Here is an 18,913-nt window from a genome sequence, read left to right on the forward strand (position 1 = left end):
AAAAAGGATATTCCCAGAGACCCATATCTACTACTTCATAAATTATATGCAATAGCACACATTAGATATAATTTCTTCAGTTTATAAATCACGTAGACCTCTGCTGACATATTTAACTAGTTCAATACCAGAAAAAAAATAATACATAATGGGTCCTAAATGTAAAAACATTTAAGACTGACAAAGCATGAGAAATAAATAAAACAGCCTAATTTCCAGTTTAAAACCTGATAATTTTATTACAAAAGTATTTTAAAAAATTCACAATTCACAAGTTCTGCATTACACAGAATTTCAGGTATTCCCTGAAAGCTTTGCCAATGTTCTAACTGTAAAAAGATCTGTGGATGACCATTGATTCAGATTCCCTAAGGTCATTCATCTATTGACAGTATCACCTCTTTTAAAGGAGCATGATAAGAAGGTTCTCCCCATTTATGAGGCAGTAATTTGACTCTCAAATGGATAAACAAGGCTGGTTTTACATTGAGTTTAGTGGAGAGGAATTTTCCCTTTGATTGATACTGTCTGGTAGAGCATGAACAGCAGCTTTGGGTTAACATTCTGGGTTTCTGAGCTAACAGTTATGTCATTGTGGAAAACCGTAAAATAAAACTAAGAAAATTCAGACACATACAGGACTTACCTTGGTACTGCATCCACAGAGGATGAAGCTGGAACCTTGGGCACCTGACAGTTTGCTGCTGCAGCCAGCTTTAAGGCAGATGATGGAACAGCACTTAAAGTCCTAGGTATATGTCGTGCATTGAGTGTTGAAATAGAGTTTACAGTGGCAACCGATGAGGGTACAGTTAATCGAATGTTGTTCCCAATCAGGACCTGAGTTGTTGCAGAGTTGGCAGCAGTTCCTTGGTGACTCAGTGCACTGTGGGAACTCGAAGTCTGTGTTATATTTGAAGGTGGTAACAAGGTTGAACCTGCTGCTGACGATGAACTTGTATGTACAAGTGCTGTAGGTGTAGTACTACTGAGGTGTAAGCCCTTGTAAACTCCTGCAGAAGAATGATATTTAAGAAAAAAAAAAAAAGAAAATCAGACTCCAAACAGGGGTTTCACATACCAACTATGAAAGCAAAATACAATCAGAATTAATTTAGATTTGTATAGGTCAATACCTGAGGCCTGAAGGATGCCATTCACCCCAATTCCAAGCACCACATCATCCTTCATTTTGAATCCCATCAATTGTTCTGATGTTACCAAAGCTGAAGCAGCAAACTGAGCACTAACAGAATCCAATGTCTTGGAAACAAAACCCTAAGAAGAAAGGTGGCAAATAAATGTGATCAAGTTTCAAAAGGTCAGTACTCTTCCTATTTTTATGCATCAACTAGTAATGCACAAACCAGTGCAGATAAGAAAGAACTGATCCTCACTGTTCCCTCAAACCAAACTTCTGATGTTTGGTAAAGTTAGATAAATAATTAAATGCAGTATTTCCCATGTACTTATAATTCCAGTACTAAAACATGCACAAGTATTTCAAACGCACATCACACTGTCCTTCCATACCATTTCTCACAAGATTTCCAAACCAATCTGAAAGATTCAAGGAGGTTCAGATGTCCAACAGCAACTTCTGAACTTTGTGTTTGTGCATTGACACTTTAAATGTTACATACTTAGCTGTTAGATATGTTTTCACAGCTAAAGACAGGACATGCTTATACATGGTTATTAAAAGGTAAAAATCTGGCCTCAGAACACAGTCATACATACAGTCTCAACAGGACAACAACATGGCTGGAATTCTTTGCAATATGTATTCCTGAGTCTTTGAGTATTTCATTTAATTGATTCACTCATCTTTTTGGTGTTTGTTAAGAGGGAGCAGAGGCAATGCCTGCCACACTCACCTGCAGTGTCCCTTCTAAACACTTTACAGAATGGCTATGATGTAGATTCAGGCGAAAGCCACTTTCCTGTTCGTTAGTTTCAAGGTTCTATGGCAACAGTTGACAATTAGAGATGAACCCTGGTGGGAAACAATGAGGGATAAATCATAGCACAGACAAATCCCTCACCTGTGAAGTGTTGGCAGAGGAATTACTATTTGCTTGCTGTTGATGAATTTGTGCAAACTGCTGTTGCTGCATTAGTGCCAGTTGCTGTTGATGTTGCTGGTATTGTTCGGCTGTAAATGCTGAACAAAATATAAAACGAGAAAATACTATATCAAAATATGTATATGTTGTATATATACACATCTTTTAGAATCCTAAAACAAAAAACTGTTTCAACATACCACAGCAAATTCCTAAGAACCTCGTTGCATCTTTATAGCAACAGACTATGATCCTTCTAGCGGTTTTGTCCAAACTAAGTTATTCCCATTGAACACATCTGTGGTGAAGTATTAAACACCTTCTGCACTTAGCTTACAATATCTGAGTGAAGAAATCTCATTTAACTGAATTTAAGGGAGTAAGCCCAGATTGGCACAAACCACCACTCAGATAAGACTGATCTGCAAAGATTGTGTTTTAGTGTAGTACATTAAAGACCAACTTTCATATGTGCAGATTTGGGGCATTATCTTGTGGGATGCTGAACATTCTGAACCTCCACAGACTCCAGTGGGAGTTAAGGTGCTCACCACCACACAGGTGAAGGCCCTCCTAAATTTAATATTTAGTTGAAAATACAAAAATGAATTTGATGTTTACTAATGAAGACTGTTTTACCACACATTATGATCTCTCAACACAAACTTCACTGTTCCCACCACCCTCTGTTTTGTATAGACTAAAATACCTTTTATATTCGTATTTAAAAAAAAATAAAAATAAAATAATCATGCACACTGTCAACTCTGTCAATGGAGAATTTCATAGAAGCTATTTTCTTCCATAAAGGAGCTCTTAAAGAGTGATACATTAGCCATAATGTGTAAACGTCAATCACAATTTTCCCCAGTTAACCCACCTGGAAAAAAAATCCAGTCAATAAGAATGGAGCTGTTTATGTTGATTTACAGAAGGATGTCTGAGGAAAGACACTGTATTATACTAATTTGTCTATGGAGAGATCAGTTCTAAAAAACAAAAAATAAAATTCATTTTGAATCCCCCATATGGTTTGTATAGTTTTAATGAAGAAAATCTCTATTGCCAATTTAAAAGTGGGATGATGGTGCAGATTGAATCCATTACAGAGTCAGCCTAGACCACACCTTGTGAGTTTTCCCAAATTAAATTTCAGGCCCCCAAATTTCTGTGGATATTCTCAAAACAAATATTGTGAACATTCTTATGCAACAACTTCCAATGCCTTCCAGAGTTACGACTGTTACCAAATGGAAGGTATCCAACTTTCTACAAGTCAACACAAGACTTAAATGCTTGTTCATGAAATACAGTATCTTGGCCAAAGCTTTTATCCTTTATTCCCAACCGCAGAAAATCTGTACTCCTATCAGACTACATGCATCTAATGTTTCGGGGGGGGGGGGGGTAGAAGGAGGGGGGCGGGAGAGAGAAAGACTTAAATGTTGTTAATCTTTGCTGAACTCTAGAGGATAGAATAGTTAATCAAATGGCTTGTGATGATTTGAATACAGAAAACGAACAAGTTAATCCATAAGAAGTGTCTAAAGATCATACATCTTCAGCCCACATTCAACTATGAATTTCTTGGAAATATTTGCATCATTCGTAGCTACAAATTAAGATCTTGTACATGATGATTATATATATAAAAATCTTTCTTCTGATTATGTATTGAAAGAGCACCAAATTATCACAATCTATTTTAGGGTTTTATACTGCTGCCCATCATGGTAGTATTTGAGATACTGTATCTAGCAGTTGAACACAGTAAAATGGCGTAAGATTTCAAACAAGTTAGAAGCTCTTCTGATTGAGTTCTTTAGTGAATAGGCATACAGTGGTTGTATATATATAACCATGTGTAATGCACTGCATCACTTTCCAACGTATTTCTTTTAAAAATATGGCAAATTGAATTGAGATTAGTCTTGAAGATTTGAAAAATAAATCAAACATTTACTGCGTTAGTAGGTATTTTATTTATATAAATCTTTTTATTAGTGAATTATAACTAGTTGGTGCTATAGTACAGTGTTTTGAAGTTTAAAGTATGCATACAAATAATGGACTAGGAAAGTTAAGATTTTACAATTTAGATGATTTTTCTTCCTGTTCATTTTTAGTAATTTGGTGAAAGGACTTTGCGCTCTAAAACAACAAGTTTGTAGATGTATTGCTTAAAAAATGAATTGAAATGATTTACTAAAAAGAGGAAAAATCCACTGTTCATCAATTGGAATCTTAAACTATAACATAAAACTGCATATATATTTTAAACAAAGTTTATCTAAAATTATGGCCCCCTTTTTACCTTCCAAAAGCTGAATTCAGGATTTACATTTCAGCTATGGTATCAGCCATTTGCTAGGGAAGCAGAGTACCAAACTAATCAGTTCATAAATGAAAAGACTGTATAATATGCTTTAAAATATAATTTGTAAATTAAAAGCCATGTTAAAGGGACACAAGATAATTTAGTCCTGGCTCCCACCCCACAATTACCCCCAACTTCTTATATCATCACTGATTACATCAGAAAAAAAATCCAGTTAATCATTAATACTTTGAACAATGAAACCAGACTGGTCAGTTTGATTTGCATATAATTACTTTCAAAATTCCTTAAACATTCTCTTTTGCAACAATAAAATATTGTAATAGCATGGAAGCAATAAAGACACTATCCATCAAAGTTTTAACACTACATTTTGGGCCTAAACTACTTGAATATTAAATTAAAATGACAAGTTAACTAAAGTTTACATTTTTGTTTAACAAAGTTAAACAAAATTTAACATCCATGTCTTGTTACTGCTGCACAAAAGTGTTGAGTGTGGTCATCGTTCATAGTATTTGACAGAGATATTAATTTGGTACTTTTGGAAGGAGATATTTAGATTTACAAATGAATGTAGTTTCCAAATAGCATTTCAATGAATTATTGCAGTCCATACAGGAATTACCTTGCCAGCCATTATCAAAATAATTGCACTAACCATTTTACCAGGCAAGTGAAAAGAAAAAACTGCTCTGCACCCACAGCATTTTAATTATTTAGGCTCAAGTTTTAAAAGAGGCCTAAGGAAGCACTGAAATTCAATGGCAGTTGGCTGCCAGACTTCCTTAGGCGTATTTGAAAATCTTAGCATAAGCAGTACAAACTCCTGTTAGCTTTTTCCCCTATAATTTCTGGACACCAAGATTACACCCAATACATTGACAAAGGACCATTTATTTTTTTCTAGTGGTTAAAGAACCAGACAGTCATGGGCAAGCATTATTTCCAGCTCTGCCAAAGATTTGGTGTGTGATCCTGGGCTATTCACATCCTCATTATACTTCAGTCAGATCCATTTTACAGACAGGAGGAAATACCTCTCTAATAGCGTTATTGCTGAGAGTCAAAGTTTGCAAACTACTTAAACACACTCTGATGGAAACTGTTACAGGAATGTAAAAATATTTTTCACCGCCATACCATGTCAAAATGCTACTTTCACATAACAAAAGGTCCAGTATAAGGGCCATAATCTGTATTTGTTTTAAGTGTTTTAGTCTGAGAAGCTAACTTCTTAGTCTGAGCTACCTATGGAAAAGCCCTACATACACTGATGATATAACCAATCAGGAATGCTGATAATATGCTCTGTCCAAACCCAACTCAGACTGATTTTTTTGGGAAAGGGTCGGCATTAAAGGAAAACATCCTAGTTGGCTAAAACAAATCAGATTTATTTTGCTCATTTAGAGTCCTCCTAATCTGCTTCCTAATTTTCCTCCTGTACCAAGTACAGATAAGAGTTTCTCTTGTAGGCCACTAGGCCAACAGTGTGTTTAGCTCTACTAGTAAGACACTGTGGTGAGGCAGAAGGTTTTGGGAATTGGTTTTTCCTTGTGTAACACACACATACCAAACAAAAACAAAAAAACTTTAAGTGTTCTTACTTTACAAGAAAGCATCTCATCTTTAGTATCCTTTATTTTCAGTGCATTTGGACAAATCTGATTGGAATTGTGCAAGGCTCTCCTGTGAAATTATGAGTCTTCATGACAAAACTGCTCAGCATTGTAAAGTCAAGGAGAGGGTCTAAAAAGTCTTGAAGTTCAGATCAAGAATTAAACAGTTTCACTATTTTTTCATAATTGCAAAACTGAAGTTCTCCAACAGCTTTTCTAACAAAATATATTTCAGAAAAAAAAAAATCTGTTCACCTCTCTGAAAAGCCATTTAGTACTAATATTTGTGAATTAACAGCAAATGGCTGTCACAAACAGGCTAACTATAAGGATTGCAGAGAGAATCCCTTTTGCTTTCATTTACCGCATATGTTGTTCTTGCTTGTAAAGTCAAACCAAGTTTGTTATGTAAACATGAAAGCTTAGGATCCCAGAATCTTGAATGTCAATAAGATCCAGGTAATGAAGGGAAATTCTAAACTTGTTGAAATGAGTAAAAAGTTTAAAAAACAAATTCTAAGATGATACTTTAATTTATTTAAAAAAAAATTACTGTGCAGACTTCTGGAAGTTTTATTACTTCTCAGCTCTTACTCCATAAATGAAATCATACATGCTTGAAAATCTGACAGACAAGATGGGTGATCAGCTCCAACTAGTAAAGCTTATTTCTAGCTCCTAGTTCTACCATTCAGTTTTTAGTAAAAAAAATTGTGAAGTGTAGCTCTTATCAATGCTCACAGAAGCATATTCTTGTGACAATTTCACTAGAAAATAGCTTTTCAAGTTTTCATATGTAGTACAGTCTGACAAAGGAGAAGAGCCCAAATCTTTCATCTGTACATATCTGTCTTAGATACAGATTTGTTTCAGTATTGCAGTCCAAGGAGCAAGAAAGTAAATACTAACAGAGTAGATTATATTTTTAATTCGCAGATCACACAGTGCCTGTTTTTTCAGGTACTGATGAAGACCAAACATCAAGTCTAGCTATTCTAAGATCAACTATATCTGAAACCATGTTAGAAGAATCGTGCGACAGGGGTTCATCTCCCCAACATAAGCTAGGAAGCCTAGATAGAAATTGAAGTAGAACAATGATACCCAAGAAAAGTATAAGTGCACCGTAAGAACACAAAATTGTGAACTTTGAAGTTAAGAACTCATTGTAAAAATAAAGTATTTTTGTTGACAGTTTCAGTTTCTTCAGATCAGCCACATTTGGGTCGTGAAGATTTCCATCAGAGATCATTCTGGTTTGTCATAATGAGGCTTCTTTAAAACAGAGGGTATTCTAAGAATGTTGAACTCTAGGATGAATGAACATACTAGCTAGAAATTAAAGAGGCATGTGAATTTTAAAAAATTCTTACTCAAGTTCTGATAGAAAGTAATGTACTATTAGTAGGTTGATAATTTTTAGGAGGCATTGAACTTTAGCACTGAGTTTAAGTAAGGCTTCCATATGGCACCAACTTTCTAGGACTTTAAGGGCTGTAGGTTTGGATGCTAGCAGTTCAGTAGCATCTGAGCTCTTTCATATTTCCTAGCAAAACCCAATACAGTAAATTCAGAATACTACCTCAAATCTTAGCAACCATTTTTGATACGTTAAAAATGAAAAGTAATCAGAAGCGTTAAGATTTAGATCCTGATCCAAAGTCTATGGAAGTCCATGGAAAAACTCCAAATTGCCTTGAATGGGCTTTGAATTTGGACCTTAAAAAGAACAGCTTTATAACATCTAACGGGGCACACTGCAACAAATTTCAATACTCTTCTTTTTCCAGATTTTTTTCCTCTACACAACAAATTGTTAGAATTTCTTCAGAGACATTGCATTAACTACTAACAGCGTGACAGGCTACAAATTTATTAAAAGATGAATTTACCCAAGAAACTGGATCTCGAGTTGGTTATCTGAAAAGAAAGTCTGATAGTTCAAAGGTTTGCTTTTGTGGTTATACGCAAGTTAGCCACAAGAACTCTTTTCACAGTAGTGTTTGCAGCACAATGCTGAACTGAAGCACAGTTAAAAATCAGCAAGTAACCTGGCAAACTATTTCTTATGCTACTTGACAGTTTACAAGTTCAGATTGTAATGTTACAGGTTAGTCAGTTCACTCATGATCCGAGTTACAGTCAGGCATCTTGGAATTGTCCCATGCTGTCCAATAAAAGGGATATTGTCTCTATCCATTTTGTATACTTCCTATACGCCACCTATAGGGTTCATTTTAGTAATTAAGAAAAGTACAGTGCTAGTGGTTTTCCATAAACAGGAAATGAGCACAGAGGTTTGCTGCTTTGAAAACAATCGCGGTATGGACAGGTACTGTAACTGTAAGGAATTGAAGATTTGAGTTGATAACCAATTCTGGAATAATGACGACTCAATACATTTCAAATATTCTCTTGGTCATAGGTGCAATCTTGTGTGATAGCTCAAACTTTTAGGACAGGCTACAGTTGACACAGCAGGAATGCATTTTCCCAAAATATTTAAAGAACATACTGATTTTTACCTATCAACTTTACAGATGTGAATTTCTCTCTAGTTTTTTTTGGCTCACTAGTTAAAGTGAGCCCACTAAACTAGTATCTTGTAACTGTACAGTTTAGCTTGATGTGCCTTGTTTTACATACTACTTCATTCATACAAATCTTTGGACTGTAAATATTGTTTTTGTTGCAGATCTGAATAGGAAAATGAAGGTTACTTACCTGTAAGTGGAGCTTCTTTGAGATGATTGGTCACTATCTGTATTCCATGGATGGGATATGCATGTGTGCCATGCACCCGAGTCGGGAATTTCTTGCAAGCAGCGTGTATTGGCCCGCACATGTACCATAGCTCACCTTGTGTTCTCAGCAGAGGGCAGTGCAGGCCAATGCCTCTCCACTTTTCCATTCTTACCTCAGAGTAACCAATCAGCAGCAGAGGGGTTGGAGAGCAGGCAGTGGAATACAGATAGGGAACACGCATCTTTAAGAACCTCCAGTTATAGGTAACTAACCTCCATTTTTTCTTCATGTGATGGTCCCCTATATGTATTCCACATGTGGGAGATTAATAAATAAATAGGGGGTGGGTGTGAGTATGCAGAAGTGATAGCTGACTGTAGAACTGCTGTCCCCATGGCTGTATCTGCAGTGGACTACTGTACCAGGGCATAAGGCCTGGTGAAGGTACGGAAAGAGCTCCAAGTAGCTGCTTCACATATATCTAGTATGGCTAAATTTCTCAGAGATGCAGCTGAAATAGTCTGCTCCCTGGTGGAATGAGCCTTTACCCCTTCTGGAGGTGGAGGATGCCAGTTGGTCAGTAAAGGATACTATAACCGGAGATCCATTTTTAAAGTCTCTGTGCTGATAAAGGTTGATATCATGATCGCTCTGGAAACAAATAAGTTTAGGTGTCTCTCTCATGTCCTTTGTTCCAAAGCCCTCCAAATGTCCAGAGAATACAGTCTTCTCTCCTCTTCCGAGGCATGTGGTTTAGGAAAAAAAATACAGGTACATGGATGACAAACTATCTTGGGTGTGAATTTGGGGTGGGGGCATAGCAAGACCTTTTCTTTACAGAAGGTGGTATATGGAGGGCCTGCCAATAAGTGCTCACAGTGTTCTAACGTTGGACAGAAGAGTCGGAGAAATCAGAAAGGCCACCTTCACGGACAGACAGACAGACACAGCAGGTGGCTAGCGAAGAGGTTAGTGGTTAGTAAGAGACAACAGACCAAAATTGGAGGTCTGATTGAGGTTTGAACTTCACTGCTGGTAGAAAGGATCTGAGAATCCCCTTCAAAAAATTCTAATTGTGACAGGATGCCTGGAGATCATACAGTTATCTATTGGAGGATTGAAAGCACAGATAGCTGCTAAATGTACCCACAGGGAACCAAACGCATGACCTGAAGACTTAAGGATAAGAAGATTGTTTAAGATATCAGGGATTCCGGTGGAGTTTGGAGACAATATGCATTGATGAATCCAAGCAGAGAAACTTCCATTTAACTGAGTAAAAGCTTCTTACAGAATCTTTTGTACTTTGGTTAAAGATGAATTGCACCCACTTGGAACATGAGCATTCCATCTCCGATGCCCATCCAAATATCAGGCTCGGAGTTGCAGTAGCCTTGTATTGGAGTATGTGATTTTGCCTCTGTGTTGCGTTAGAAGATCTATTAACGTGGGGATGTTCATGTGTGGTCGTACTAAGAACGTTAATAGATTGATGAATCAGAACGGTCTTGGCCAGATGGGAGTGATGAAGATGACTCATGCTCTGTCTTGGTGGATATTCCATAGAATGCCAGGCAATCCTTCCACAATATCAGGAGGGCATCTCCCAAAGATTCTTTGCCCAGTGCTGCTCTGGAGCAGAACCAAGGCAACTTCCTGTTTGCCTGTGAGGTGAAATGGTCCCAGGCTGGCATTTTCCATGACCAAAGACGTAGTTGAAAAACAAATTGTGAATCTCCCATTCTTGATTTGTGGACAAATGTCTGCTCAGGCAGTCTGTTAGGGTTAAGTGATGTTTGATGCACCAGTTCCAGAAACTGACTGCCTCTATGTACAAAGATTTAGTTCCCCCTCACTTGTTTATATAAAATACTGTTATCTTGTCCAACATTATCTGAATATGTTTGGATTGGATGGATGGGAGAAAGGGCGGTCTGTCAGGTCTGCAATGCCTGAGTTCCTATAAGTTGATGTACATTATGGACTCCCAGGGGTCCAGATGCCGTGTGCCATATGATCACCCATGTGCACACCCCAACTCAAGAGGGAGGCATTGGTAACTATGGTTGCCTCAGGTGTTGGTGTGAGGAACACATTCCAAACCGAACCTTCTCCAGTTTTGTCCACTAGACAAAAAAGAGCCCAATACCTAGGATGGAATTGTGACCTTGTAGTTTATGGTGCCCTTCACTGATGAATACGGCAAGAGAAGCCAGGCTTATAAGCACTATAGATGTAATCTGGTGAATGGTGTCATGTGTGTGCATGAAGTCAAATGGCCAACGAGCGAAAGGCAACTTCCAACGGATGTCCTGGGTCTGATAGTGACCTTGTGCATAAGAGTGCTCATTACCTGAAACCTTTCAAGAGGTTGATATGCTGTTGCTGTAGTTGAGTCTAACAATGCCCCTATGAAATCTATGTACCTGGGGAGAGGGAAGAGGGGTTGGGTCAGCATGGATTTTTTGTGATTGATGCAAACACCTAGGGAAGATAAATAGGTGAGCAAAACATTGGTTGCCCTGTGGAACTCCTCAATGGATTGGCCTGCAAGAAGCCATTTGTTGAGGTATGGGAAGACACTAAATCCTTCTCTTCTCATCCAAGCAGCCACCACTGAAAAATCCTTTGTAAACATCCTGGATGCAGTGACCAGACCAGAGGGGAGTACTCTGAATTGGTAGTGGCCTTGGTGGAAGAAGAACCTGATGAACCTCCTGTGGACTGGATGGATATTAATATGAAAATATGCATCTTCCATGCTGAGAGCCACAAAACCATGTGCCCTCCTCTAATAAGGGAATTACTGATAGCAAGGATATCATGCAGAATTTTAGTTTTCAGATAAAACTTGTTTAACTGATGTACATTAAGAATTGGCTTCGATCCTCCATTCTTCTTGGGGAATCAAGGAATACGGAGAGTATAACCTCTTCTTGTGGTGTTGAGGTGGAACCATTTCTGTGGCTCCCCTGAGGAGCAGGGAATTTACCTCCTGTTGTAAAAATCTCCTTGCAAGAGTGGTCCCTGGAAAGGGAACCAAGAAGTGGGCTTGTGAAAAGCAGTGGTCAGAAACTCTAGTAGATAGCCTCTTCTAATATCCATATGTCTGTAGTTAGGGCCCTCCAATCTTTGACAAGTAGGGTAAGGTGACCTCCAAATACCTGAATAGGGGAAAGAGGAGGCATCAGTAAAGGGACGCTGGTCTCTACAGTCAAAAAGAAATTATTCGGTTGGGGATTAGTGTGCTTAAGTGGTGGTGGATGTTGCAGAAGCTGGGTTCCTAGGTCTATATATTAACTCTCTCTTGTGTGGTGGCTCCTGAGCATATTGATGATAAAAGGGCTGAGGAGATGGCCTTGCACTATATCCCTGTCCATAAAGCTTCTTCTGGGGGGAAGGGGTATGAACGCACAGCAAGCAAAGCATTATTCTCAAATCTTTGAGGCAGCAGAGATTCATCTGTTTTCTAATGGATTACCTTACAGTGTCAAAAGGCAGATCTTGGATGGTACTCTGCATCTCTGAACAAAAATCTGAGGATTACAATCATGACTCTCTCCTTATTGGCCATAGTTATCCCCCTCGATGCAGTATCTGCTGCATCCACTGTGGCTTGAAGTGAAGTTTTGGCCACCACTTTGCCCTCACCCACTAAGGCCTGGAAGTGGGCTCTATCCTTCTCAGGAAGCTTGTCCTTAAATTCTAGAAGTCTAGCATAATTGATCAAATTAAATGGACAAGAGGGCCAAGAGGAAAAGATGCCCTTTATTCTCAGAAGGTCAAGTCTCATATCCCTTATCAGTAGCCTTTGGGTGCTGTTGCTCTGTAACTGCCTGCACCACCCTGTAGTTCGGCTGAGAGTGAGAACAAGAACTCTCCCTCTTGGATGGGACAAAGTAGCACTTCTCAGCCCTCTTAGGAGTGGAGGCACAAGAAACAGGGGTGTCCCAAACTGCCTTTGCTGTGTCCATGATGGCCTCGCTGATGGGGAGGGCTACACTACCATCTAGTAAGCAGTGCTGAGCCTCCTGAATTTCCTCCAGCTGGATTTGTAGCTTTGCAGCTACTTTAAGCAATACTAAGAGCTCCAATGGCGCTGGTTGCATATGGCTGAGTGATAGCAAATAAGACTCTTGCACCATTCCTGGGTGCCTGGGGTAGGGCTCCCACAGTCCCTAATGTTGTCAATAAGATGGATCCACCAGCAGAGGGGGGACCCCTTGGCATCGGGTACCACCTGTCTCTTGGCCAATCTTATCTGGTTGGAGGTCGGAATTCTGACCTTCTAGGACTCGTCTGGGGTTGCCTCTGCTTGGTGCTGCAGATACTCTTGCAGAGCCTCCGACTCCTCAGAAGAGAAGGCCACATCCCTGAGCAGCGGTAAGACCAATGGCTGCGCTTCAAAGCTGGTGGGTAGAATGGGAGAATGATTGTCTCCTTGTGATAACAATGTCCTGGAATATAGATGGACCCAATAGGAACAGTGAATGGAGACAGGGGACAGCAAACATGTCTTCTGGGGAGACATACATCTCCAACCGTCCTTGAGTACAATGCGAGTCCATTGGCAGAGCTGCTCTGGTCGCTGTCTGGGGCCACATTGCTATCAGTGCCGCCTTTGTTCACGAAGTGGATGGAAGCACCAGGAGTTGTCGATCAGAAATGTGAGCTCAATAAAGAAGTACAGGCAACACTGATGTTTGTTGCTCACAGAAAAGGAGTATGGACAGTAAACAGTTTGTGAATCCCAGGACCCTGGGCATTATCCAAGACTTCTTGCGTGGGGGCGGAATGCTATTTAACTATCCGTGCTACACCATAAAAAACTACTAAAAATTAACTATACATAATTCTTACAGGAATGACAAAGCAAAAAGGAGCTGAAGAAACAGAAGATTCCTACTCCAAATCGTGCGGTGGTAATAAGGAACTAGACAGGGATCAGCCTGCACTGCCCTGTACGCCCTTGGTTGGGAACACGAGGTCCAACACACATTTCTTTCAAGAAATTCTGGAGTCAGGTGCATAGTGTGCATATGTATTCCATGTGTGGAACACATACAGGGATCACTAAAAGAACCATCACTTTTTTGAGGAACATTTGGAACTAGACAAGACAAACACTAGAAAAAGGTACTACAGAAAATAATCCTACACTGGAATGAAAATAGACTGGATGATATATTGGATCTTTTCAAATCTCTAAACTTCTATGATACTATGTACCATTCGGTTAAAAATTGTTATACTGTGGACAGGTGATTTAGCTTAGTACTCCTGATAAAATGATGGAGAGTCATGTGGCTATAATCTCAATGAGCTGTATTAATGTTTACTCCCTTCTCCAGATTAAAAAAAAATCATATTTGATTCAAGTACATCTGTGTCTATAAAATCAGACTAGGTAACTCTTTACATGTATTATTCCTATGCCAAGTATTAAAAGTTAACTGTTTCAGATAAAAATATGAATCTAAATTCCATACTGATTTTTTAAGTATTGAATGTTTACTATAAAAGTAATTTACAACGTTGAACACATTTGATAATGTTCATACACTGAACACTTATTCACAGATTTAGTTTTTTCTAAACTTAAGATATAGCCAAAGTAATTAAAGTCTTCATCTAAAAGAGAAACTGTCTTATCTGGATTTTAAGAGTCACCTCTACAATCTATTTAAAAAACAAGTAAATACAGCTGTTAACCTTGAACTCCAAATTTGTAATCAGTTCACTTGTGATCTTTAAATGTGATCCGAAACCCATAAACATTCAATTTCTATTCACAGCCTACCTGCCAACAGTCCCTTTGTGTCTTATCCTAAGCAGCTAGAAACTTGCCCAGTATCTTTAGTGCAGTTTCTCCTCCTTGCATTAACAAACTTATACTGCAGCTGCTCTTTCCTACTGCCCTGCTTCTCTTTCAGATCACTGTATCTGCTTCAGGCAACTGGAAGAGCTACTAAGAGAAGAGAGAAGGCAGCCACCAGAAGCCTCATATCAGAGGCTCTAACCAGTAGTAGTTTCAGCCCCAATCCATCTTCCAGAAAGGGGTGGAATAGACGGTAAAAGAAGGAAACACCAGGATGACAGGCAGGAGTAGAACAGAAAAAACACTGGGACAGTGGGGAGAGAGAGAGAGAGAGAGAGAGAAAACACTAGAGGAGGAGGTAGCCCGTCTTTGCATGCACTCTTTGAAGATACTGCAAGGGGGAACAGAGTGACAAGGTGTAGAATACATATGTGGGAGGCAGAGATCATAAAAACAATGAAAGGCAGGATAAAACCAATTTCCTGAGTAAGCATCCAAACTTTTGGAGTTCATCGCTGGTTGTGTGTATTTCTGAAAATACTGGAAACCGGATTTTACCTGATTTCACATGTATTTTTCCAAAGGTATGCTGTTGGGTTGAGACAAACACCTAAGACTAAATATGGCAACGAGTGGGATTTAGTAAGGGTTTTTTTGGCTTAGTTTAGCAGGGTATTTTAAGAACAACCTGAAAACTTTGTTTTGAGGCCCTGATGAAGAATATAGAATGACGTTCACTGGAATGTGTGCACGAGTGCATGCCTTCCTCTCCACCAGTGACTGGGGAATGGTCCCTGGATAAAAAGTTTTAATATTGGCAGTATATGATATACTCTGCTGAACAGAATTTTTAGATAAGTGATCTCTAAATATTTCTTCATGACACATTTTGGTGGTTCTTTTAATACCTCCCCCAAAAAGATTCTGGGTGCTGTCTCTGCCCTACAGGGAGAAAAAAGGTTATGCATTAACCAATGAGCATAGAGTGCTGATTATTTATCTCCTAGTAATGGAAAATGTAAAAAAAAAAAAAAAATCAGCATAGTTGCCTGACCATTTGCAGCCTTTGATACAACTGATTATGAGGTTTTGTTGACTTAGACCAGGGGTCGGCAACCTTTCAGCAGTGGTGTGCCAGTTTTCATTTATTCACTTTAATTTAAGGTTTCGCGTGCCAGTAATACATTTTAACACTTTTTAGAAGGTCTCTCTGTAAGTCTATATATTATATAACTAAACTATCATCATATGTAAAGTAAACAAGGTTTTCAAAATGTTTAAGAAGCTTCATTTAAAATTAAATTAAAATGCTGATCTTACACTGCCGGCCCGCTCAGCCCGCTGCCAGCCTGGGGTTCTGTTCACCTAGGCCGACAGCAGGCTGAGCGGGGCCCTGGCTGGCAAGGGGCCGGCAGCCAGAACCCCAGACCAGCAGCGGGCTGAGTGGGGCCGGTGGCCGGGACCCCAGACTGGCAATGCGCTGAGCGGCTCAGCCTGCTGCCACTCAACCTGCTGCCAGTCTGGGGTTCCGTCCGCCGGTTCCTGCCAGCCAGGGTCCCGGCTGCCGGCCCCGCTCAGCCTGCTGCCCGTCTGTGATCCCAGCCCTGCCCATATAGGGTGAGTACCTACCTTCTCCCTGGTTCTAGCCCATTCTCTTCCTCTCTCTCTGCACTGAGCTGAGGGTGGGAGTGTGCTGAGAACAGGGATAGGGGGGTGAAGGAGCAGGCTGGGGGTTGGGGTACAGGGTCTGGCCAAGAGCTAGAATAAGGGAGGGAGCTCAGGGTTGGAGCAGGAGGTTTGGGGGTGGAGTGCTCACCTCGACTCCCATTTGGTGTGAGGAGTGCAGGTGGGAATGTGTGTGGGGGGTGTGCAGGAGCTCCCATTTGGTGCTCAGGGTGGGAACGTGGGGGGTGGGGAGGCTGGGTATGTGTGGGGGGTGCAGGAGCCAGAGCTGGGTGTGTGTGAGGGGGGTACAGGGGTCAGGGCAGAGGTCTGGGGGTGTGCTCCCAGCCCCCTGCCTGAGCAGCTCACGGCAGGGGCCTGGAGGGGATATGCCCTGATTCCACCCCCTGTTCCCACAGCCCCATCCCCACCTCTGAGCGCGCTGCGGCTCCGCTTCTCCCCCTCCCTCCCTTGCAAGGGCCATCAGCTGATCAGCAGCAGGGAGGGAGACGAGGAGGGGCAGGAACCCAGCACGCTGGGGGAAGAGGCAGGGGAGGGGGGAAACTTGCCTGCCTCTTCTTCTTTATCCTGCCCCAGGGGGGAAGGGCAGGATTTTTAATGGATGCTGCTGCCTGCCGGGGTCCTGGCCTGGGTTCGGCAGCTGGCTGAGCAGGGCCGGTGGCTGGGACTTGGCAGGCAGCAGCTGCCATTAAAAACTGGCACGCGTGCCATAGGTTGCCGACCCCTGACTTAGACAGTGAACTTTAGCAAGAGTGGATGGTATAGCTGGTCTTGGAAATCCCAAATGATGATTTTGGGAGTAATTACGCTTTCACAGGGAGCATATTTCACAAGCTCATCAGCAACTCTTGGCTTTCTTGTTCTTTCAGATGCAGTTAGTGCTGACTGATCAATAAAGCTAGTGAGCTAAACATACTGGATTTAGTTATTTGAGTAACTGCTTCTTCTCACATCTGCCATCTACTGCTGCAACAACAACCACTGACATTATCAGCTGGGGAGCTTGCTAACAGTTTTCTGATTTAAAACATCAGGGGGCTGACGGTCCAACATTTATAGTGACAGGTCCTCAGTTCTGGAATTCATTTCCTACAGTAGTTCTGTGGAGCTAGAGTTTACTGACACATTGCAAGGCCAACTATTTCTCTGGCTTTTGCCCATGCATGGAGGAAAAAATATGAAAATATTTTTATAGGGGAAGGTAGCATCTTGACTTTTTGCAAAAAAATCTGTTGTATTGAAGTGCATATGCATACTAGGATTGTAACATTTTATTAAACATAAAATCAACCTTTTGTCTTCCCATAGATATCTAACAGGTAGGGTGGTAGAAAATTTGGGGTTTAAGGTTTTATGCTTTCTTAAGCAATCTTATTTTTAATATGGTCATCTGTCTTTTTTATATTAACTAAAACCCCTGTACATAAGTGGACTTCACACATTTCTAAAAGTCAGAACTGCAACAAGTGCTGCCTTTATACACACATTTGAAATAAACTCTATTAACGTTCACGTTAAAAATGCTAACTAATTTGTTTTCAATGTAAGTGGTAAAACAGATGATTCACTGCTGTCATGAGAACAGATCAAAAAGAAAAAATGGATAAAATTCTAATATTTTTGATTCTCTGAGTCAAGTTTAACATTTCTAGAAAAAATTTTGTCAAAATAAACATACCAAAGTGTGCTGAACCACTGCTACTTTTACTTTGTATAGAGGTACTGCATGTCTGGGTCCCAGGTTGTGCTGTGCCTGTTCGATTTATACCCCTGTATAATTTCCTACAGGAGAGTTCATCATTGTCACTGTCATGTAGCGATGGTGTCCGAGGCCTAAAATGCCGCCATCTACATGATTTGATATTGACTAGTATCTGACTGAGGTCTTTAGAGAAAGATTTGTCCGAGGTATTTGTTTCTGAGGTATTGGCAACTTGACTGATTGAAGAGTGTTGCGTTGAGGAAAGCATTTCCAAATCCAGCTGGCGAAACGTACTGTTGTAGTCTGAATGCGCTCTGTCCAGTAGCACCCTAAAATGGAAGTGCAATAAACTTAGCAGACAATAATAAGCCAAAACCAGAAAGGTCACCACACACCAGTTTCTCATAGCAGGAATTTCTTTAGCATGAACAAAGCTCAAAATATCATGAAGTACAGCCACACACTTAAATCCTACTTTACGGTGAGTGGTGTTTATTTTTTAATAAACTGGAACTTGTCATGTCAATGTTTCAGAATTTATTATGACCCATCTAACAAACAGCAAGGCACTCATACATTTTTGATATTTTGACTTCAACTTGGTAGAACTGTACTGAATATTAAATTTGCAAAGTATCAGGTACGTGAGGAGAAGATAAAAATGAGAATGTTAAATTTTAATCCATAAATCCTAACTAAGCAGCAAAACGTGTCTCCAAAGGGCCAAAAAGTAAGCCAATTTCTCTCTTAGCTGCTGAATACATCAGTTCTACCCATAGAAGTGACCCAACCCAGCCTCTCCAACCACTTAATATGCCCACAGCCACAAGAAGTGCTAAAGCTGTCACTCTCTACCTATCTAACCTCCTGGCAAAACCCTCAAGGGGTATCCAGATCCTTTCCTGATTTGTTGAAATTAAATTAGAAGATGCTGAAATT

At 40.1% G+C, this 18,913-nt stretch overlaps 1 protein-coding gene across 5 annotated transcripts in view; it reads right to left on the minus strand.

The window, feature by feature from the left end:
- Nucleotides 1-18,913, minus strand: part of EPC1 (enhancer of polycomb homolog 1) — a 101,700-nt gene that overhangs the window by 2,924 nt on the left and 79,863 nt on the right. For 2 of the 5 annotated variants that reach the window (XM_084621540.1, XM_084621537.1), the window contains exons 10-14: nt 17,951-18,303; nt 2,046-2,164; nt 1,878-1,964; nt 1,137-1,278; nt 647-1,013 (exon numbers count right to left, since the gene is read on the minus strand). In XM_084621540.1, the coding sequence (XP_084477666.1) occupies nt 647-1,013; nt 1,137-1,278; nt 1,878-1,964; nt 2,046-2,164; nt 17,951-18,303 (1,068 nt within the window). Of the gene's footprint in view, nt 1-637; nt 1,014-1,136; nt 1,279-1,877; nt 1,997-2,045; nt 2,165-17,950; nt 18,304-18,913 lie in introns of those variants that run through there. The other 3 variants (XM_084621538.1, XM_084621539.1, XR_014710567.1) reach the window with 3 other exon arrangements.

The sequence above is a fragment of the Lepidochelys olivacea genome (assembly GCF_965140295.1).
Source record: "Lepidochelys olivacea isolate rLepOli2 genome assembly, chromosome: 2".
Taxonomy (NCBI): Eukaryota; Metazoa; Chordata; order Testudines; family Cheloniidae; genus Lepidochelys; species Lepidochelys olivacea.